Consider the following 24,225-nt stretch of genomic DNA (forward strand, 5'->3'; position numbering starts at 1 on the left):
GCCATGACTTGTCCACATTAACCAAGTATCAGGCAGGTTTTTATATGTTCAGGAAGTTGACTCCAAACAGGCTAGATTTGATAAATGTTGGACTTTTCTCTCTTTTAGTTAGTATATATAAAGAAAAAACAAAAATTTGTTTTCTGGTCATGTGCAATCTCTCATTTTATCCCTTTCATGTCCGAGTTAAAACAAACTAAAATTCTGTCTTTGCGTGGAAATAACACACATGCAGTATTTACCTTTGTTCAAGTCTTATATTTATTTGTAATTATGACATCACTTCATTTTTTTATTTTTTATTTTATTTGCCCAAATCACTGACAATAGCTTTACAGTAAGCACATCTGCTGCGATGTACATTTACAGACGAGGGGAACAGGATGGAGCTTCTACCACAGAGTCGCTACAGTGTGACCAACACAATCTGCTCACTTTGCCACAGGAGAGGACAGACAGGCCAACGCCTCAGCCAGAGGCCGAGTGTACACTTCAGAAGTCATTTGTCTCTGTCCCAGTAATGGTCATCAAAAAAATTCTCGCTGCTGCCATTGAGGACGATCAGTAGAGATTCCCACAATTCACTCTGCCTTGGTCACAGAAAGAAGAGGGCTAAAGAACCTTGTCAAGAGCAGACGTCCTCTGAGGTTATGGAATCAGCAGCTTCCACAGGCGCATTGGCTACAACCCCACACTGGGTCAATGCGAGGCATCCCAGAAACACAAGATGTGTGTTCTGGAAGTCTTTTTTTGTCCTCAAATTCAAGTCGTGCACTTCATTTTCGCTGTCTGTTTTTGAGCCATTTGAATTTTTTCAAGCAGTGGTCAGCTTCCATTCACTTCCTCATGGTATAAAAAACAAATAGTGTGGCGCTTGATCTTGTGTAATCCCTGCTTATCATTACAAAGTCTGCTTTAATTTGTCAGGTACATTAAAAGCCAATTAAAATGAACAGTTGGCATATCGGATACTCAATCTCAAGACTTTTAGGTTGCTCATTCTCTCGCCAGTTTAAGAATTCTTTTACTGCTTCTTTAATATTTCTCTATAGCATCAATTTGGTCTCTTGATAAGTGTTTTCTAAAAAAGGGAAAGGTATCAAAAGTCATTTTAAATGATGCCATGGTGATTGGACATGTTTTAGTGTTTTATACAAACCAATATTAAGAGTCTTGTCATAATTTTTTTTATGCCATATTGAACTGAGTGGAAACCAGTGACTGAAAGAACATACATTCAAACTAAATTAAACCACAGTAGATCGGTTTTGAACAAAACAATAGCAATAATGCAGAGTAAATTTCAGTTTGATTATGTTGGCTAAAAGATGTAAAATGACTGATCCAGTCCTTTAAAGCTACTGTTGGCTAGAGGGTGAAACTTCAGCTCCACTGGCAGGTAACAAACAATACAGGGGTATCTTCAGGATGAAGGAGAGGTCCCGGACCTGCTCAGGGAAAACTAGACTCGAGCTCCAGTTTGTTGTCACAGCGTCCAGCCCAACGATCGTGTGACATTTGATATCAAGGCAAACGCTACAAAAAAACAAAGCAGTGCATTCATTGTGTACAGCTGGAGAGCTCTAAACTAAAACTCTTTCATTTTGACGATCAAAAAAAAAAACAAAAAACCCGCAATTTACAGATGTGTCTGTCAAACGAAGGCTCTAAATGCTTAAGTGTGAACTGTATGTGACAATCTGTTGTGTTCGAACAAATACCAGTAGTGGTTACCACTTTGAAACAAAAAGCTCTCCAACCAGACTTCATGTTGTTCTGAGTGCACATCTCCTCTGTCGCCTCCTTCAATGAGGTGCAAAACTACATTAAAAAGCAAGACAGTGCAAACGCATTGAAATTCCAAGACTCCAGACGAAATGGACGATCCCCTAAATACATCAAAGATGAAACGTCATCTGATCAGAGAAATAAAAGAAAATGGCAGGAGTTAAATCTCATGAAAATATGGTGGAAACTGTACAACAATACTGGCCGTAGGGTTGTAAATAATAAACATGAGGCTGTTACAGCAACACTTGAATTGGTTGGCATTACGAGCTTAAAAAACGCATCTGGAAACTTGGTGCTTTCATGTATATAAAACAAAATTTAAAAAAACAACATACTTTTTCAAACACACAGTCTTTCATTCGCTCTCACAAACACACCTCATCCCTCCAACAGACCATCTTCTTTCTCTGTGGAATGTCTAAGTTCATGAGGTCCGAAAACGTCCAGCAGGGCTGCTGCACCCACCCGGCTTTCACATCAGCTAATTTACAAAAACTTTTTTTTTTTTTTTTACATGAGCAGGTCTCAGACATGCAAACTTCAACTTTAAGCAGGAATAAATACACAAGAAGCTGAAAACTGGTCAGGATGTCTGACGCTGTTGGATAAACGTGACACAAACACATCGATAAAGGATACACACAAATATTCTACAGTGTGAAGATTCTCGTTTTTGTCGCCGGCTATACAGACATTATTGGCCAAGGTCACTTTTTTTTTTTCTAGCGTTCAGTCAGAAATCTTTTGAATGAAATTTTCCCTGGAGTGCTCATTTTTCCCCTCCTTGTCACAGAGAAGGGGGTCTTGCGTTGAAGTTTGCTTGCCATTAAAGGACTCCTCTACCCAAAGTCCAGCAGCTTCATTACAGCATATTTTGCAAAGAAAAGATACGAAAACTAAAAAGGCATAAAGAAGCTTTACAGTCAACCAACTAAGCTGTTTGCGGAAATCAAAACATGCAGATACAAAAAAAAAAAAAAAGACAAAAACTACACATGTGGCACCCTCACACCATGTTTTGTGGCTTTTACTTAGCCGGGTGATCTACACAATCGGATGCGTCCTTCATGTTTCACAGCATGTTTCCATGCTAACACTGAACTCTGTCACTGTGGCGATAGCGTCACGTGGGCACTGGTGGCTTCCTCTTCTTCTAAGGATTTTGGTCACGCGCTTTCTGCTTTTTCGCTTTTCTCCCAAAAACAGAGTGTTGAAGCAGAAAATTTGCAGGTGGGATGTGAAGAGACCGCCATCTCTCCAGGTGTTGACGGCAGGTCTGACTCCATCATTTATTTCCTTAGTGAGGGGCAAGGAAGCGTGGGAGTTGACCTGTCAACTGTCCATGATTCAGGGGGCAAAGACAGTCCAGCTGCTTTCGGACCGGAGGGGAACAGAACCCACCTGGAAACGAGTTGTTCTTCTCTGATACGGGGGTGCCGATGTGTCGTGCAGTGTTACCGTTGAGTAAAAATAAAAAAACAAACCCTGGAGTGTGGAGCTGAGGCGGTTCAGGCTCAGGTGTGAAGAACTCTGGCTGCAGCCTGATCCCACAGGTGTGGTGCTACTGGGCAGCTGATTGGTCGACCGGTCAGAAGTAAAGCGCTGGTTCGCTGCTGTAATCTGACAGGGAGGAGCTGTCGGCCGGAGTGAGCTGAGGAGAGAGGAGGAAGTTTATGAAGTCTGACATGATTTGTACTCTTGCTATCAATGCTCTATAACTGATCCTTATGAACAAGACTAAGCTCACTCTAAAAACATGGAAGCTATAATTGTGATTTTTCCAATTGTTTTCCTGCAAGCTACACTGTCTTCCATCTTGTCAGGATTATCCTGTTGGAAAACAGGATAACCTATACCTTGATGAGAATCCTCTGACCTTCAGTGAAACATGAGATAAATGGTGTAAACTCCACTATACATGACTCAAACCCCCCAAAAAGTGTATAAACGCTTTAGCTTTGATGTCTGCTGACATCCTGTCTCACCATGACCTCCTCTGTCGTCTGTGTCTGCTGGGAGGCGGCGGTGGCGTCCTGGTAAATGCTATCATCGTGTTTGTGCTCCTGCCAGGCGTTGAAGTCCACCGAGTGTTTGGGAACATAGCTGGAAAGGTCTAGCGACAGAAACAGACATTGTTCTGTGAGTCACATGTGGAACATAAATTATCCTTTTTTTAATTTTGTTGATCACATGTTTTTGCTGTTTGATTGCAGTCAATAAGTAAAAGCCTTTTCCCAGTAGCATGAACGTGAAAATCACGATTGGTCCAGTAGAGGTCTCTGTCATCACATTTATTGTTTGTCCCTTTAACCTGCACAGGAGGGTGGTGCAGAAAAGGAGTTAAATGCGCATTTTTCTTACAAAGTGAGGAAGAGGAACAACAGGTGAACCGTTAATGTGCAGCAAAATCTGTAACAACCATAAAATAAACCAAAAGGCTTCACTTAACTGAATGTTGCCCGCTGGACAGGGCAGGTTTTAAGGAATTAGAAATAATAACTAGTATAATCTCATCTCCATGACCGATCAAAAAGATTTCTTCTAAATTATGGATAAAAACACCACGGGACATAGTTCAATAATACATTCATTACTTGAACACATAATATGTCCACCAGAAAATCATTGTGACTCTTGTCCAAATAAAGTTGATTACATGATGCAACAAATCTATCAAGCAGACTTTGGTGTGTTTCTGCTTTCTATTAGCTTTAGGTTATTCACCACACGACACAAAACTGCCCTGGTTTTTCCCTTCCTGTTGCATCTGATGGTAATTCTTTATTTCCTCTGTCATGGAGGTAATGCTGTCACAGGCATTTGTTTTGGTTAGGGTTAGGATTATAAACGGGATTATATAAAAATGATTGAATTAATTTTCATGAAACTTGGTTCTTGGAAGTAAATCCAGAAATGATAGCTCTTTCTTCCATGGTCTAAACTGGACGTTGGAAGAAAATCAGGATATTGTATTTATTTCCACCTAAGGTGTCCAAAATGATTCTTCCTTTGAGGAACATGAATGTGCTTAGTAAATATCTTCATTATGTTAATCACATTTTGACCTTGGAGTTGCTTCAGGACAATATTCAATGACCCGCCAGTCAAAATATTAGAGGGTTCATCCACTGGAGACCACGACTATCCAGAGAAATATTCAGGATATTTTGTTAGACACATACACGACTTAATGGCTGCTTCTAAAGCCACTAAAACTAGGTCTAATTCTTTCATATCTGTAGATGGATCCACAGGAACATGGCCCACAGCCAGACCAAAGCAACAGATATTTAAATGCTGCCCTGCTACACATTTCTCTGGTCTCACCATTACTGTTGGACGTGTGCGTGGGCGAGCTGGTGAAACTGGGTCGAGGGATGTGGATGCGTCCCACCATACTCGGCTGTTCGTCCGGCAACTTCTCATCCGGTCTTTCCTCCTCATCCTCCTCTCCGCTGTCCCACACACTGCTCTCAGATGGATACTCGTACGTACTCTGGAGGCTTGCCTCGTTGAAAGAGATCTTGAGCTGCAAAAGACACACAAAGTTTTCAATGAGCTGAGACATTACGATTTTATTATTTCATTCTGCTTCTTTGATTTGATGAGAATATTTTTTTTGTCCTCTTTAAGTTTTTCAAAATTAAGTATCAGGAACAACACTGAAAGGTAAAAAAAACCCCAACAAATACATATAGTACCAATGGGTAAAAGACTCACCACTTTATTTCTCGCCCACATATTTTATTTTCCCTCCACTGGCACCACATAAACACCAGTCACTTAAATGGCAGTAAATCTAAGCTGTAGCTGGGAAACTAGGCCAGGTGCCTGTTCATGGTTTGAAATGAGGATTTTTTTTTACTGTACTGACGGGAAACTTACAAAATGGAGACCGTATATCTGTTTTCATTAAATATTCTTTTCTTGCGAAGTTATTGTGCAGCTAATTCCAAAGTGACTGAGTTCGCACTACCAATGTGTGGGGGACTCCTCACACATTAATAGTGGGAGGAGTCGAGCATGGTGCAGACAATTCATAATTATTTACAAGCCAGATGTGTTTACCAAGTAAACAAACCAGACCCTATCGACGGTGGAAGAAAGTCTTTACTAGCCAGATTTTATGAGGATCAGATATCTTCACGTTCCAAAATGCAGATTAAGATAAAGTTACACTGACTCAGTGAACATTAACAGGATATTATAACTTCCTTATTGCTGTGTAACGAAACCATCTATACTGAACAGTTCCACGTGTCCCAGCCCTCTGCTAACACTGCAGTAATGCCACTTTAGCTTAACAGACACCAACTACCCTCATGACTTATTCAACAGACCTCTTACTTGGCAAATCCTGGAGAGGCTGCTGCCATTTGTTTGGGCTTGTTTGTCATCTAAGTGGGAAAGTTCTCATGCAATAGCTAAGCACTTGTGATCGATCATCTCAAAGCTTAGGCCCAGTCCACACGATAATGGATTTTTTTGAAAACGCAACTTTTTGAAAACGCATCGAAAACGATTCGCGTCCACACGACAGCGTTTTCAAAAAAATCTCCGTCCACACGTAAACGCACCAGTGCGTTTTAGAAGACGGCTATAAGAATGCCAAACCATGTGGTGGCAGTATTGAGTCAAATTTTATCCAATAGGAATCCTCCGTGTTTTGTTGTCACAACACACGGGCCCATAAATATGACGTCACAGAGGTTTTCGTCGCAGGCAAGACGTCAGCGTTTTTAAAAAGTTGTGGATACACCGTCCACACGACAACGCAGACCCAGCGTTTTTTTAAAAATCCACCACGGCCAGCGTTTCCAAAAAGTTGTGTTTTCGTTCCGGATATCTGCGTTGTCATGTGGATGGAAGGCGTAAACGGAACAAAAAAGTTGCGTTTTCAAAAAGTTCCGGCATCGTGTGGACGGGGCCTTAGATATGTTTACCAGTGGTATCTAAACATGAATATATGGGGTGATACCAGTATTTGAACATTGCTGCATGTTGTAGTCAAACTTGGCAACCCTGCGACCAGACTGGGCAACCAAACTCTGATACAATTTCATTTCATGCTACAGTTTAGTCTGACAGTTACAAGAAACAGTTCCGAACAAACTACTGATCACATATCCTGGCCACCAGGGATGACACACACATGCAACTGAATGTTAGTCCATCAGCTGATGGCTCTTAACGTACAGTACCTGGCTCCGTCTACTCTGTAGGCTGCGATCTAAATCTGCCCTAATCCATCACACGGCTACGCCAGCAACACCACGTCCGACTTAAGACCAGTCAGAGTTTGCATGCTTAACCTCAATTTCATTTTAAAATTCAGGATGCGATAAAATAAAGGTTTGAATATTAAGTCAAGAGTCTGAAATACAATGGATATGGGTCTACAGATAAAACAAGATAACCTAGAGTTTCAGGGTAAGAGTCAACAAGTTCAGAACCTCATTAAATTGTTACTTAGATAGAAGACACTACAGGTAGGTCGAGAATCCAGAAGAAAGTATATGCAACCTGGAAAGCAGTCTACTGATTTAGAACAATTGTCCATAAAGTTCATATAAATGTTTATAAAGAATGAAAGCCTATAAATGCAGGCAATGGATCTATTGATTCAGGTCAAGCGTCTAGTCTTATGGTATCTATGTAATGGATAATGTCCTATACACTCTGGGCAAGGGTTTAATAGTTCAGGGCAAAGACCAATTGTCCGTAGTTAAATGATAAAACTCGAGATCACTGATTGAGATCTAACAAGAGTCTACAGAAGAGGACAAGAGTCTACAGATTCTGGACAGTGACCATGGATTGAAAAAAGCTACTATAGACAAACAGGTTGATAGAAAGACTCCAGACAGTCATCTATAGACTCAGCCCTAGTCAATGATGAAAGGCAAAGTACTGAAGGTCTATAGATTACTCGCCGGGAAAACTAGATACAAACATGAATTTATGGATTTAGAATAAGACTGAGGCTTCAAAAATGGGAAATAAACATCTTTAAGAAGGTGCAAAAACAGCTACAGATTCTCTTCCGTGGATTCAAAGTTACAGGTTTCAGAATTTCATTGTTCAAAGGGTCCATACACAGGTCTATGGATTAAAGGCAAAGGTCAGTGAATTCAAAACAAGATAAGGTCTACATTCTTTAGCAAGGTGCACAAATTTAGGACAAGACAATGAGTCAATAGGTTCAAGAAAAGAGCCTAAAGACTCAGGGCGACAGTCAGCTTAGGCATGCAGGCCTATAACTAGCTTTCTCTTTGCTTTAGTCTGCAAAGAAAGTCAATCCACAGATCCTACACAAGGCTTTATAGATTCTATTTGAGATTCCATAAATTCCTGGTGGAGTTGCATAGATCGTACACAAGGTTCCATAGATTCCAGACAAGGTTCTATGTATTCTAAAGAGGTTTCTATAAATCCTGTACAAGGTTCTGGGATTGGAATGGGGATTTACAACAACCTTGATCATAAATGCTTCTCATTAAACTCTTGAGAATTTATGGCCGTTGAGGTTCAGAATAATAATTTTTATCATTATTAGACATAAAACCATTAGAGTTTTGATTATTTAATTGTTGATAATATCTTGTTAGGGCTGATTAAATGTCTAAACTGTAGAATTCACATTCATTGAGCTAGAGAAAGAAGTAAGGAGGACATTTCTTTCGGTTCACATTGATATTCATGCCAGACAGCAGAGAAGAGAGAGTTGAAGATTCACAGATCTGTCAGATACAGATCCGATTCCCCCCGAAATACTGATGTAACGCATGAACACAAAAGAATGTGATTACTTGACCAACCTTTCAGACACATATACTTCTTTGAAATAATTTTTGTTTCAAACAAGTTCCAAGTCACAAGACTGTGTCTTCCATCAGATAGGACGGAATAAAGTTCATCATGTTAAAAAAAAAATCTGCGACACTGTGAATCACTAAATACAGCTCATATGTTTATGTTCAGTCATTATTCATTACTTTTTGGAACAAGGGGTCCTTTCATTCATTTAGTAATTTGGCTTGTCTTATTAATCGTAGCCAATAGGACAATCAATATTGTATGTATAGCATCCACTAGCCCGCATGAGAACTGCTACGACAGATTGAGAGGGATTATAAAGCATTACGTCACCGTAGATCATTCTGTTTTTTTATATATAACTTACTTTGATTTTTTTTAAATCAAATTAATTTAATTTTAATTAGATTTTTTTTCAGACATTTTGATTTAGACATGAAAGCCAACGATGAAGTTTCTAATAAAACAGAAAATAGTTTATTCACAACATCACTGTCAAAATTGTTTGTCAAGAGTTTTCCAGGAGAAGCCTGTGATATTGGCCCGATTAATCTGCGACCAGCTTTGTTCTTCAATTAATCAATCCATCAGTCAATCCATCAATCAACCAACCAATTCACCGTATATTAAGGAGAAGTTTGTCACAACATATGTTCAAATCGAGTCCTTTAAATTTTTTACAGTTTTTGCAGTTTGTAACACACACACACACACACACACACACACACACACACACACACACTTCCTTGCTAAACAGACGTCCTGTCTTAGAGGAAGTCTCTGGGTGCCAGAAGTGCATCAATAAATCAGGCTAGCTACTGGGCTCTCTTCCTCTTTCACCATCTTTCACGTCTGTTCCACTGCCGCTCATCTCACACGAGGCTCGTCTCACTCCAGTCTCCTCTGCAGTCGATGCCTCGGCGTCCTTTCTCTGACTTAACATTTTAACTGCAGCCTTACGCCAACTTGAAAGAACAGAGAGGAAGAAAACTGTGGTAACAGATTCTTTATGTATTCAGGCCTCACACAGCCTGCTGCTGCTCCCGTTTGAGCTTCAGACGGGGGCCTTTTTTCATCTCTGCAGTAAACGCTTGCATCACACAGACAGGAGTGATTCTCCTTCTGTCCTCAGGATGTGGAAGGGCCCGACGGGGGCCTCTGACTGAGCACCTCTGTCCTCCTCATCGACCTCAAACAAGAATCTGCATCATAACCAACCCACGGACTGAACAACTTCTCCACTAGTAGAGAAGTCGATTCTTTCAAGTTAAAACAAAATTACTGTGTTCCTCTCTGATATGCAACTTGACAGGAAATTCTTGTTCCTTGATTTTTAGGGCACCACTATAGACTATATACTACACTATAAACACTACACTGCAATTTTAAGTTATTTGGTTGGCGTTACAATTAAGACAGCAAACTTACTGTAGATATGTTTATATAAACAGACAGTCTCATACACAAGATGTCGCTTATTGTTTCAATGTAATTATGTATAATTTTCAGAAATTGTCATAAATTAATTCTTGTGTCTGAAAAGATGAAACGCCTTTGGAGGGAGATCACTAAAATTCCAAGAAATCTTGATAAGTAGTCAACTTAATCTAAGTTACTTTGAATTTATAACCACTAAGTTTAAGTTCACTGACATTTGTACATTACAAGCAAAGTTGTTTACTGACCTACATTTTAAAAAAAACAACCTAGTTTGTAGATTAAAAACATGGTTGGCTGGCAAAAATAACCAACATTTTGTTTCTCAAAAAAAAGAGAAAAAATAAATTTTTTGTGGCACAATCAGAATGTTCAGGATGTTCGTCGAGTAACTTCAGCTCTTTGGCACGCGCTTGCTTTGCTTTCTCTGAATAGATTCTGGGTTTTGAAGCTGTGGTTGTTGCAGAGAGCTGGAGCAGCTTTGACAACAACAGTCTGAGATGAGGGAAGACAAAAGTCGATGGAGTAATATTTCTGCGAAGACACATTCTGCAAGTTCCTTTCGGGGGTTTCATCAGCTGTGTTTGGTTGTTTGCATGTTGTGCGTGACGTAAAAAAGGACCACGGGGAAGACGGATAAAAGGGGAAGGGACGAGAGAGGAAGAAGAGCGTCAGCAGATGAGATTATGTGCTCATGAACGTGTTGGCCAATAGCCACGTTGGGAGCTACGCCAGGACTTTTTTTTTTCCCAGGCCAACCGGCACGGTGTGTCCTCATTTGTGGAGAAGTGATTCCAATGCTGATCAGGCTGAAGTTCACTGCTGCCACACAACATAGCAGCTCTTCACAATTGTGGGTGCAGCATGTGCGCATTTGTACGTACAAGAAATGCTTCACTTTTTAATCTTTTTCTATGTCCATCTCAGTGGCAACAGAAGACAAGTGTGTGTTGTGTTGGTAACAAATGTGCACCTGCTCATAAAAGGAATGAATTATATACACATGACTTACATCAAAGTTTACTGGCAAAACATGGACATAATACGAGACACTAAACCCTTTCAAAGGACCAACCAGGCCTGGAGGAGACTGTCCAGGTGCCTTATTAGAGTTAATCCCTAGCCAGGTGGATAATACTGGAACAGCACCACAATCAACCGACCAGTTCAGCTCCTAAATAGAGAGCGAACAGAGCCTACATGTGCTCCAACAAAGCCTGCGCTTCTCGTCTGCACCGTGCCGGCGTGAACTAGAGGGCCTCATTCAGGGAACGACGATGCATCAGTAATGACTGGACAGAGACGTTCACCCGTGTTCGCTCCTTCTATTGTCTGCTGGTATTCTGTTCTAAATTTGAAGACGCAAATTGAAAATGTTGCAGTCTTTTCCGGTTGCATCAGTAAAAAAAAATTTTTTTTAAAGAATATACTAAAAAAAATTCAGTTTTACATGACCCAATTAGCCTAGCTTAGCCTTAGTGCTAGTAAGAGGAACTGCGGGACCAGCTCCATCCGAGATGAATCCTGATGGCAACAAATAATGAATCTGATGCTCTGGTTTAAAAAGGGTTATCAATTTGACTTGCCTATATACTAGTTATGTTTTTTTAGAGAGCATGAAATAGTAAAATGAAAATCACAAATGCACTACCCAACCATAAGCACACTTCTGTTCCTACCTTAAAATATAAATAAATAAATAGTTTAATAATCCCCAGAGGGAAATTACCTTCTATGGTCACAAAAGTGATTTTGTTGAACCTTATGAGGTCACATTCACCTTTTTTGAGTATAGAACATCATCAAAGCGATCTTTGATTTTTTTAAACACCATATTCTGATGATTTTATCTTAAAATCAAGGTGAATGAATCCTAAATCTCTGCTGCCAAAAAAGCCCCACTCCTGAAACAGATGGATGGAGTACCCTAAAATGTAACGCCTCAGTCTGAGGCTGAAATCCCATTTGTGTTAAAAGAATTTATATTGAAGTGGAGAATTTCACAGACACCAGTCTTAAGTATTTTGAATATAACCACCAACGCTTTTAAATATGGATCATAAATAAAATTATAAATAAAATTGGACCTTTAAATGGGCGTATAGCTGTTACCTAATGTGACGTACAGGTCATATAGTAAGTATGAGTAATGTGTGACAGGCCAACAGCACCCACTTGCAAATAAGACACGCCTTAGCAGCAAATCACCTTCAACGTCCTTACAAGAGGGACTGCAAATGAAAACATCTGTCCAACGGCAAGTCAGACTGCACCTACTGAAAGGCCTCTGGTTGATCTCAGCCCCCCAGCGAGGGCGTGATGAACACGCTCCAGTGTAGCTGCTGTTAGATTTTCATTCATCACTGCTTCTGTGTTGAGAGAAGCAACAATCTGTAGTCAAGTATCACTGCATTGATTGAAGTGTGGACAATCATTGACGCGTGTGGGCGGTTGGTGCTCGCAGCTCCGGCTGGCATCGAAGTGTGTTTGCACTGCCATGTCTCATGTCACCGTGAATCACTGCTGTAGTAGCAAATAATCTGTAGGTGTGTGTGAGTGTGTGTTGGCGACCCTGTACTATCAGGCTGGGTTAGCAGACTGGGAGATGAAATACCACAAAAACTTATTTGTATCAATGTTCCTCACAAGAATCTACCTCGGACCGATGCAGCCGCCTCAATATTTAATCCCATATAAGAACAATTTGCTCCAACAATGAGCTGGAACCCACTGATAAAAACGGACACACTGCGACACCATCAGGGCGGAGATCAGAAATAGTCACTAATCCATTCACTCTCATTGTGAGAATATTTAGGGAATTTAATACATGAACTCCAACTGGACTGAACATGAACTGTAGGTGTGTCAAAAGCCGCAATCAGTACAAAGGACGGGATTAGATTAAGCACACTAGATTAGGATGGAAGATCTTCTCTGAAGAACATTTACTGGACCAGAAACGTGACTGATCAGGAACGAATTTATACTTCTTACACTATGGGAAGAGAAGTCAAAGAATGGTAATGAGGACAGAGAATGGCTGAGCAGTCAGCAGTGCTGCTGCCTCACAGACAAAAGGTTCTGGGTTCAATTCCACCCAAGGCCTTTCTGCTGAGTTTGCATGTTCTCCCCCGTGTCTGTCTTCTCTCTGAGCTCGGCTTCCAGCCACCACCAAAAACATGCAAATTGAACTTGTCACTATAAATTATTCATAGGTATGAGCACGAGTGGTGTCTGTCTTCCTTTGAAGCCCTGCCACGAGCTGGCGACCTGTCCAGAGTGTACCCTGCCTCCAGCATAATCTGTGACCCAGATTCAAATCAACAGCTAAAAACAATCATCTCATCTTCAAGACAATGAATGAATCGGTTCATTTGGTTCTACAATAGTCTACAAGCTTTTATGTGCGGTAATGAAACAGCTAATTTGGTGCACCACAATTATAAATCTATTCAGGAATCGTTGAGTTTCAAGGTATGAATGATTATATTCTGAAATACAATCATATTTCAGAACTAAAAATGGATTGGATCATCAGTGTCTTAATTCAGACAGCCTCTGGTTTTAAACCCAAAGAGTAAAAGAAAAACCAAACAGATGGGTCCTGTGTTCAACGGTCAAATGGATAATGTGGTCACAGTGAGGCTATTTTTAAGAAAAATTAAAAGTGGAAGGTGGAGTCCACACGCGGTACAAAAGCACAAAAGATAAAATACAAACATTACTCAACAAAGAACAAACTGGATGGGTCAACTTCTAACTCTGGCTGCAAAATACAGATTCATTTGCTCAGTTGTTTAAAAGTTAATAAAAATGACATTGTTTTGTTGTACTCTATTCAGAGGATGCAGACATGAGCAGTACCCATAAGGCTCTAGTCAAGAGGATGGAGGCAGACATAATATTTATGAACACTTTAAGTCTCATTTAGCTGAGTAGGGTAAGAGAATGTAGTTGCACAACTAGATTTTGTGACGTCTGAGAACAAAAAGGTTAAGATTAAATAAGAAGTTTGACTCCAGTATACTTTAGATAGTCCCTGATTACCGCGTAGAGAACTACATACACGGGGAAATAAGTGACTGAATAAAAGGCTCCAAATAAAACATAAACCTTAAGGAATCATAAAATATTATCCAAATTTCCTCCTGACTGGTCTAAATAGTTAATAAACTATACATCCTTATAAGTAATGCAACCACAGATTTATTTGCCACAGTTACGCTCTCACACTTTCCAACACATTCAAAGATAAACACAATGAAGCGATGAACAAAGACAAAGATAACTTAAATCAAACTTTTGTAAACTTAAATGATGAACTGATATTTTGTGAAATGCATGCATCTTCTCCTCTGGTATTGAATGTCTTTTTTTGTTTTTATTACTGTGCATTCAGGTTAAGTCAAGTCAGTTGTATTTATATAGCAGTAAATCATGACAAAACAAATCGAAGAACTTTCCAACACGAATAGGCTGAGACCACACAGAGAGGAATCCAGATCTGTTTAACTTTAGTTTAGCACAAAGATGAGAAATAGAAGGAATTTGTAAAAATATTTGAACATATTTAAAGGATGCTAAAAAATATTTGGTTTATTCATTTTGATTCGTTTCCCCAACCTTTTTTCCAGACAAAACTATTTTTTCTGGCCGACGAGAGCTTGAATAGACAGTCGAGTGAATTTAAGAAAATAGAATCATGTTTGGAGACTTTTTCAATGTGGTAGTGAAAATAACTTCAAAGTGTTTATTGAGGAAACACACCAGTCGTCTCAAATATCAGATGCTGAGCTCGTTGGGTCCCCACCTGCACACACACGCACGCACGCACGCACGCACGCACGCACGCACGCACGCACACACACACACACACACACACACACACACACACTCACACTTTGAGGTGTGGGGATTACAACCATTCACACATTATTATTTGAAACATCGAAATGACCGTCATGACAATTACACATCCACCAATTACAACAGACGCAACATCCACACAGATGAAACAGTGTGTGTGTGTGTGTGTGTGTGTGTGTGTGTGTGTGTGTGTGTGTGTGTGTGTGTGTGTGTGTGTGTGTGTGTGTGTGTGTGTGTGTCACACGACGGACAGAAAGGTAGTCCTTACTCAGAAATCCAAATGACAGGATAGCATGGCCACGGCCCATGTTGCCCCGGCGACAGGCGCCATGGATATGTGACAGGGGGAAATGAGAGAGTGGAGGAGGAGACAAGCAAGTAAGAGAGAGAGAGAGAGAGAGAGAAGAGAACGACAAACATGGAAGTAGAGGCGAACAGCTTTTGATCACGTAATCAATGATTCACAGACGACATCGCTGAAATTTACATCACACGCAAAATGACACGTATATAACACTCCAGATTCCCAGCGATGTTTGTTACCTTCAAGTCAGGAGAGGTAAGCGGACACATTCTCTAGTTCTCCATTCTCCTCAAGGATACTTAAAGAAGATTTCACCTTTCCTTTATCAAAACAATACAAAAAAATTGATCCACGAAAAACGACAAGAGTTGGAGGCTTTGACTTTCTCCTTTCATTTTTCGACTCTTGTCTTTTTAAAAACTTCCCCTTCTTTTAACATCTTCTGTTCAGCCTTTTCATCTTCTCATGCACTCTAAAGACACTCTCCCTCTCCCTCTATCTCCATCTCAGACACACACACACACACACACACACACACACACACACACACACACACACACACACACACACACACACACACTGAATTAAACATGACTATCACAGTGGGGCTTTGCTGCCTGAATTCTAATTACACTGACTTTACAGGGTAGCATATGAGCCTGAGGGCTGTGTGGGAAACCTCGTGCACGTGTTTGTGGAGGTGGGTGTATATTAAGCAGAAATTGTTGTTTGTGTGTGTGTGTGTGTGTGTGTGTGTGTGTGTGTGTGTGTGTGTGTGTGTGTGTGTGTGTTTCCATATCCTGCAGTCATAGAAGCCTCAGAAGAAGTGACACGCTTCTTAAGTCTGTCTGCACAGCCTGTGATATCAGTATAATAAAGAGAACATGCGACTCCCTCGTGTGACAGTCGGTGAGACACGAGGTGTGTTTATTGAGTCGTTGGTGAGATTGTGAGTCAAGGGTCCCGTTAACACCTGGAGCGAACATAAATCTTTTGGCTGATCCAGGTTACGTTCCAATCTCTGGTTTGGGAATGTGTCCTCGCCCGTGTTGAAGGACCGTCTCGTCACCTGACGACCTCTGAGCGATAAGACGCAGCCACAATGAAAAAGCAAAGCAGGCTCTCATCCAGACTAAACACACCATCTGATTTTCATTTGGGACATCCAATGCAAATTAACAGCTTCCATTGTTAGCAGCATATATATGTGACGACATTATGATTGAACTGACGTCCTCTGTGATCCAGTAACCCCAGGATGACGAAAATGTTTCGGGTTTGACAGCTGAGAAGCTTTAAAAGCTATAGAAGACAGCTGATGTTGCTTCAGCATCATATTAAATGCATTAAAATGGTTTCTTTCCCTGTTAAAAAAAAAGGTTGCTGTTTGTAAAAGAGCTCATTTTAGCACCTTTTAGCAACTCTGTTTTCTGCCAATAAAAGAACTTTGATAAAAGCAATAAAGACTCTGTCCAGCACCAGACGTCTGATGGACAAAGCTGTTGATTAGCTGATGAACAAAGTGGGTTTTTATCTATCGGGAAGCCAAAAACACAAAATAATCTTAGTTCTGAAGATGTAAATATGAAGCCGCCTCCAGACAGATAAGCCAAAGGCAACTTCTAATTTCAGAAATCATAAAAAAAAACAGGTGCAGTGTTAAATATTGGCTGGTTTAGCTTGAACACAACCAGCTGACTTAAACAAGAGCTTTTCAGCCTACAGTATTGGTCTCTTTGAAGAAATTTAAAGCAACATGAAGGATCCTTCATGTTCAGTTTCTGCCCACTGGGCTGCACCACTGGATGTGGAAAATGGATCATTATTAACAGACTGGGACTGGAATCAGTGGATAGCGTTATAGAGTGCATATATTTTAGGACATTAAAAAAGTTTGGGGTGTCATCATCATGATTTAGGCTTAGGCCCCGTCCACACGATGACAGACTTGTTTTAAAATGCAACTTTTTAAAAACGTATCGAAAACGATTCGCGTCCACAAGACAGCGTTTTAAAAAAAATCTCCGTCCACAAGTAAACGCACCAGTGCGTTTTCGAAGATGGCTATAAGCATGCCAAACCATGTGGTGGCAGTATTGAGTCAAATTTTATCCAATAGGAGTCCTCCGTGTTTTGTTGTCAAAACACATTGGCCCATAATTATGACGTCACAGAGGTTTTTATCGCAAGACGTCAGCGTTTTTAAAAAGTCGCGGATAGGCCGTCCACACTTCAACACAGACCCAGCGTTTTTAAAAATCCGCCACAGCCAGCGTTTTTAAAAAGTTGCGTTTTCGTTCCGGATATCTGTGTTGTCGTGTGGACGGAAGGCGTAAAGGCAACAAAAAAGTTGCGTTTTTAAAATATCCGTCATCCTGTGGACGGGGTCTTACGCACTGCTGCATGTTAATGAAGTGAAAAACCACTCAGGTTCTTTTTATAAAGCCGAGGGGGTTCTCAGGAAGCGTAAGGGAGGAGAGGTGGGGAATGTCTGCTGGGTGGTAAATAATTAAACACAATGGACTTTCACACCTGTAGCCCAGGAGCACAATGTAAATGTAGGAGTGTGCCCTTTCATTGGCCTTCCTGTGATACTGAGAGCCTTTAAGCATTTAGGTGTGGGTATTTTTAACTTGCTGCATGCATGGCCTTTAATCATGCCCAGCACAGGAGTGTACTCTAAACACCGACGTCGATAATTCAGCACTCCTTGCTGCAAAAACATGACTTTATTATGACGGCTGTAGAGAGACTGAGGCCAGACGTTTTAATAAAGCACCATTTTATTCCCTGAGGAGCAGCTGGACTGTAACTTTCTCTGCTATAATACTGTAATGAGGGCTGCTACTGCATATTACTTTGCATTATAATATTGTACATCCAAATTTAGGTTGGTTTCACCCATTTTTTTTTCATGCCACAAATGATCATCAAGGAAAACCGAGGACCACACTGAGACAGACTGCCTCAGTTGACCTCCGAGATTGACCAACAATCATGTAAGAACAGAGCCAGTTTGTTTGATGTGCACCAAAAAGGTTGGGTGTGGAAGTATCTTTATATCAGTGAGCAAAGCCACACACTGATTCCAGATGAAATGCATTTAACTGATTGACATCCACCCAAATCTCAAGCTTCATTAGATGTTCAGTCATGCATCTTGATATTCATGACTTGGAGTAAAAACACACAACGCTCTTGAACAAACCTAATCATAATTACACATGAATATGAATTTGCTGCAGCAATTTAATTATTGGAGTGGCTCCTCTGTGTGGATGCTCTGGGAAAAACGTGGTTAAGATTGTAAAAATCTTCTCTGGGTGTCGTGCGTACAGACATACAGGTTTCAACCCTTTACCCAACAAAGAGCATCATCACCAACAACAAAATAAAACAGTCTGTCAGTTTAGTCGTGAGATCCCAGTCCAGTCATTCGACAGAAATGACTGTTAGAAGAAGTCGATTTTATGCAAATTTCTGCCATGATGCGGTACAAGAAGCTGCACTTGACCTACATAGCTCTTCCACAATTCCTCCCCTAATAGAAGAGGAGATCACAGGAAGCTGGAGGCAAGGGGACAAGCCTATTTAACTATCACCACACAGGAATAAAGTAGCGTATGTGGGTAGAGGGAAAAAGAGCTGTGGTGCCTGTGGAGTGATAACGATAGCAGCACAGGAAAGATTGTGGTGGTTGAGGTCTAGCAGGCATCACTCATGCTGGCCTTAAGAGGAGCAGCATGTTCAAAATATCAGAACATGCTGCGAAAAATGCGTAGACACGGTTAAATATCACTGGAAACCCAAGAGGAACAATTGATGGTCAACTTAGTTTGAGTTCTGAAGTCCTGCCGTGCAAAGGGAACATTCTTTTTCAGCCAAGTAACTCATAAAAGTTGGTTTGTTGGAAAAAAGTTGAGGCCGTTCTCAGAGGATGCGTTCACACAGAAGAGGCTCTGAACAAAAATTCCACACAAATTATACAGGCCAGGCCAAGCCTTGATGCTTTGGTAATTACCAGCGCTGCCCTGCCCAGACAAAAAAAAAAGACCTTGATGATGATGACGAAGAGCAGCAGAGCGACAACAAAAGGAGAGACCATTTGGCTTGTGATCCACAAACACAAAGGACAGAACGCGTTCATGTTTAATGGCCATGGTAACTGGCGGTCAACATGGGGATGTACACACCATGCAAATGAATTCACCGCAGCCTGGTTGCCCCAGTCAGCAACCTAGATCGGTTATTATAAAGCCAGGATCTCCAGGCGGGCATTGCTCAAACCCACAGGATTTTATTTTAAATTTGAGTCAACATCCCCAAAAAAATGATTCTAAAATAAAATGACGTGTGGAGAAAATGCTCCAACTCAACAAATCTTCATTTAAACTAATAGTTCAGTGTCCAATTTTGTTCAATCTGGCTTTGAGTTTTATGTATTGAGGCTTGATGTTGTTTGAAATTATCTGTCAATTTGACAGCTGGTACTTCTTTGATACCCCCACTTTGCCATGGATGGACCCATTTCACCTTCTTTCCTTAAGAAAGATAATGTAGATAAAATAAGGAAAAATGACCAAACTGCCATGAAGCATTGGTGCAGATGGGATAGAGCTCAGCAAAGTGATTGAAAAGTCTGTGCCTTTTCCATTCACTGTTTCCACTTGACAAATCATAAGCAGCCCAGGCATGTTGCCCCGATTGAACGAGGTGGTTGGGTTTAACTGGAGAGTCCAGGATTACAGCGGGGCATTTCAAGGAAACAGGACTGCGGGCCAACGTCTGAGAAGCTGGCCTGGATTTAAGTAGGTGCCAAAAGACTCCCAATATTCAGCATTGGGGACGATGTGGCAGTGGCAGTTACTGTACTAGATCGCAGAGGTTGGAGCTGTTTTGTAACTGAAAACTTCCTAAAACTATTGACATGAAGATGAAGGTCAATGTATGACGTGTATTAATTGTAATGAAACTCAAGAGGATGTGATCACATGTCTCCACACCCTGAGCATCTGCATCATCACAACACTCCAAATGATATGTTTACAGTAGGTAAAATTTCAAGTTGCAGGTAAATCTTTTGGCCATGGAGCGTTTTTACATTGTTAAACAAAATCGTGCTGAATGCTTTGGGCCGATCTGAAGCAGAATCTGGAAGCCGCCTGCAGCAGCTTGCACAATTAACTAGAAACACTGTGTGATATTTAATTAATCCTAATAGAGATGATACATGAGTATGCAAGATCCAGATATCTGATGAGTAAAAGATAACTCTCAAAATGCAAACATTTAGACTTATTTCACAATGATATTGAACCTGATGAATCCGACTATAAGAGAACCTTCAAATGTGCTTCTAGAGTCTGGAGCAGGACAGAGCTGGCCCTAATCCCCCGGTCAAATCCTGAGAACTGAATACAGCCTTGATGAGATTGTTCCGTCGATAGGCTTGGACAGCCACCTAACCCAATAATGCGCTCTGCGACAAATAACATGCCTTTGCGGGGGCTACGTTCTGCAGGATGGAGCACGGCGTTTCATTCCAGGTGGTTGTGTAAACACATGCTTTTAATCCGGGGGGTCAAGCGATGGGATGTGATTTAGCGGACTTATTCACTCACCCCACAGTACAGGGAAATAATTGACGGATTAACCTGAGGGGGGAAAGGTCAGCTGGGACAGGTGACTGTGTTGTAGTGACGTGGGGGAACAATGGAACGACAGATGCACAGACGTAAAAAAGAAAACAAAAGCCCTCCCGACGCGATGACTAAATTTAGATCAGAGGAAACTTTAATGATCCCTCTGGAAGGATTTGGCACACGTTACGCACAAAGTTGGAAACACATCAACATCTCTACTTACTGCTTGTTTGTTTTCATTGAAGGGCTGTAATAAAGCAAATGTGGCTACAAATAACCAGTTATTTTTATTACTGGTGAATCCGCCTTGTGCATTTTTGATTGCTCGATTCTTCAGTTTTCAGAAAATATTACGAAACGCTCTTTACAAATGTCTTCATGTGGCGTCTTTTGCCGGTTAGTTGGAAATATTTAGATAATTTTTTTTTTGTTCTTTGTTGCCAATTTTGCTTCATAAATTAGGAAACAATAATGTATAAATACCAGTCAGTCAACTCACAAAGGTAAGTTCGGCCTTGTTCTCACCTTTTTCCCCGTGGAGCCGGTCTTGGAGAGGCAGGACTTTGCGAGGGAGAAGTACCCACCAATGACCTCGATCTCCTCCACAGCTGGGTAGCGTTTCTTCAGCAGGGAGCCCAGCTGAGCGTACGGGGCCTGCGGCGGCGTGGACCCCGCTGGAGCCGTACCTGAAAGTTCCTGCTGAGGCTCAGGTGAACCTGGCTGGGCTGAAAGCTCCGCTCTACGTTTAGGCACCACAGTGAAGGTGGTCCCCTTTCTCCTCTGCACCATGGGGCTGGATGCAGGTACACGCTGAGGAGGCTCCATATCGATGTCATCGATGTTAGTTACTGGTAGATGATCCACAGAAGGTTGTTCTAGGGCTGGGGAGGGAGCAGACGGGAGGGGAGATGGGGCAGGAGAATGTGTGGGAACCGGAGAGACGGGAGGCGAAGATGGGATGGCCGGTGAAGTCGGGGGTGAAGAAACGGCAGGTGGAGAAGAGGAAGCTGCTGTTATAGCAGGAGGTGGAGACAGAGGTTCTGGAGGTGATGGTGGTGCAGCACCAACAGAAGAAGAAGCTTCAGGCTTGGACAGCTTTGCTGGTGTCTTGACTTCTGTCTCCTCCTGCAGTTTCTCCTCATTCTTCTTTGAGGTAAGCGAAGTGAGCACAGGGGTGTGGGAGGTTGGCACTCCTGGTGTGGGGACCTCTGCCACCCTGCGGGAGGGGGAAGACTTGTCAAGACTAGAAGGGGTTTGGCTACCTGTTGCGGTTGCTGAAGCAAAACGACGCTTCGGGATCACCGTGAAAGAGTTTCGGGACTGCAGGCGAAGGTTTGCAAGAGCCAGCGCCTGGGAGTCGCCGTCAGGAATTTGGGCAAGATCTGGCTTTGGGGACGGGCGGATCTCAAAGTCAGGAGAGGAGCATGACACCTTAGGTGATGCGAGGCTTGAAGGGGACTCTAGACGTGCACGGAGGTTCTCCGGAGAGCATGGCACCTTGGGTTTGGGTGGCACCTCTGCACCCTCCCAGTTTCTCTCTCTGGTGGGAGTGTTTTGCCCCGTGTCCACTTCATCTCTGGGGACGACAGCCGCACCGCGTCCTCCGTTCTCCTCAAACCTATGACGGAAAGAAGACACAGGCTGAGGGGGCGCGGCGGGCTGCTGAGGGCTGTTCTCCTCTGAGACGGCAGGCTGTAGCTTTGGTTTGGAAGACCAGGGGCTCTGGAAGACGGGCGATAATGGCTGGCTGCTGACCGACGGGCCTGGCCTGGGCTTTGGCACCAGATCTGGCTGTGGCTTGGGCCAGAGTCTTGGCCTGCTGCTGGCACTACAATCAAGGTCCAGCAGGTTCTCTGTGCTGTGGGACTTCTTCTGCAGCTTCCCGTAATTGCTGTCAAATTTCTGCAACATCCGGCTGACCCTCCCCAGACCCTCACTGGTCTCATATGAGGACACATGACCCGGGCGACCCAAGGTACTCAAGTTCTCCTCACTCTTGCTTAACGTGGTGTCATAAATGACCACTTCCTTTGCTCTTATCTCAGTGACAGCACTGCCCCTCCGGTCCAGGAGGTCGTTCAGGGAGCTGTAACTGCTCACACCGTTTTGCTGCCACTTGGATCCGCTTTTTTGTCCTTCTGGAAAATAATCCGGATCCGATTCGATTATGATTATATTCTCTGCGCGTATAGTCCGTATTCCGGGTACGCTGCCGTACAGCTCCAGGATGTGCTGGACCGGCCGGGCGGCGTTCTCCCGGTCCTGTCGCCTCCTCCGCTCCTTCTCTAATTTGATGAATGGGTTCTCCTCCAGCGGCCCCAGGCTGTCCTGGAGCACCAGACTCTCCTGTCTGCTGTCCTCCTTGGAACCCGTCCTCCCTGCGGCCATCGGTCGCGGCTCTTTGTTCGTGAAGTAGGAGCAGGCTGTGGTGATGGTGTAGTTCCGCCCGGACCCACCGCTCGCCCCGCCGTCACTCTTCGGTCCGCCGCCGCCGCCGTTCAGGCTCCCCGTCGCCTCCCCGTTGGCCCGCTGCGGGCCCACACCCCCGGGACTTGTCTCCGCCGCACCGGCTACTCCAGACCCGCCGCCCTTCGCTTTCCTCCTCTCCAGGATCTCTCGCTTCCAGGCCGGCATCCTCGGGCTCTCTTGCCCGGCCTCTTGGCAGAGGACGCGTACCTCTCCTCCGCTAGACATTGCGGAGAATTGTTTCGAAGTGATGAAGAGGAGAGAGGCAGGCTCCGAGGCGGCTGTGCCTCGGTCCGGCTGTAATATCTTATATCCGGCTCCGACTTCACCCGCAGCACCGATCACCACACACTCACACACATCCCTACCGTGTTTTTCCCCTCTCCTCTCCCACTGCTGCCTCTCTCTCCTCTGGGTATCTCCTTCCCCACTGGCCCCTGAATGCGGGTCCGCCTCTACGCAGCGCAACCACAGCCCCTGGCAGTCCGTTCTGCTCTGTGATTGGTCGATACATGCTAGGGATACGCCCCCTCAACGTCTACATTAACGTTTGTAACGTTGAATCGGAAGGTGAGCTTGTCAATTAAAATGGTTGCGTTCAGGGTCCACTTCAGCCCCCTCTCATTAATGCGATTTAACGCGGCCAAATGAGTCATCTGTGATTGAATGAATAAATACAGATTACTGCTTATCTGACTTTATTTTTAGTGGGGCAATGCTTTTTTGATTACAGTCTAAATTAGTCTTTTTTTGACTTAGGTTTATCAACCTAAATATGAATTTAACTGTATTGTATCTATGTAGACGTCTAAGTAGTGTCGTCCTTGTTGCTGTTTTTTTTTTTACTTTGCTATGTATAACACTAAAATGTTATAATTTATCATATGTCACTTTTTGATA

At 42.6% G+C, this 24,225-nt stretch overlaps 1 protein-coding gene across 2 annotated transcripts; it reads right to left on the reverse strand.

Moving 5' to 3' along the window:
• Positions 1–149: 149 nt before the first annotated feature.
• tprn (taperin) lies at positions 150–23,749 on the reverse strand. Of its 2 annotated transcripts, XM_068335392.1 has the most exons (4): positions 21,385–23,749; positions 5,119–5,320; positions 3,777–3,904; positions 150–3,442 (listed from the first exon to the last, which is right to left on the reverse strand). In XM_068335392.1, the coding sequence occupies exons 1-4, from the start codon at positions 23,551–23,553 to the stop codon at positions 3,380–3,382; spliced, it is 2,562 nt and encodes an 853-aa protein (XP_068191493.1). In that variant the 5' UTR covers positions 23,554–23,749; the 3' UTR covers positions 150–3,379. The 2 variants fall into 2 exon arrangements, 1 of the variants encoding a protein (XP_068191493.1); XR_011038242.1 differs by lacking the exons at positions 150–3,442; positions 3,777–3,904 and adding an exon at positions 9,448–9,572 and having other exon boundaries at positions 5,228–5,320.
• Between the last annotated feature and the right edge of the window lie 476 nt (positions 23,750–24,225).

Source organism: Antennarius striatus, chromosome 15 (genome assembly GCF_040054535.1).
Source record: "Antennarius striatus isolate MH-2024 chromosome 15, ASM4005453v1, whole genome shotgun sequence".
NCBI lineage: Eukaryota > Metazoa > Chordata > Actinopteri > Lophiiformes > Antennariidae > Antennarius > Antennarius striatus.

Bases quoted from the DNA above. Each gene is read 5' to 3' on its own strand.
- tprn (XM_068335392.1), bottom strand. From the start codon at position 23,553: ATGTCTAGCGGAGGAGAGGTACGCGTCCTCTGCCAAGAGGCCGGGCAA. The intron at 3,905-5,118 runs GTGAGACCAGAG...TTCTGTCGCTAG, and splicing joins GCACACGTCCAACAGTAATG to ACCTTTCCAGCTATGTTCCC. The intron at 3,443-3,776 runs GTGAGACAGGAT...CTCTCTCCTCAG, and splicing joins AGACGACAGAGGAGGTCATG to CTCACTCCGGCCGACAGCTC.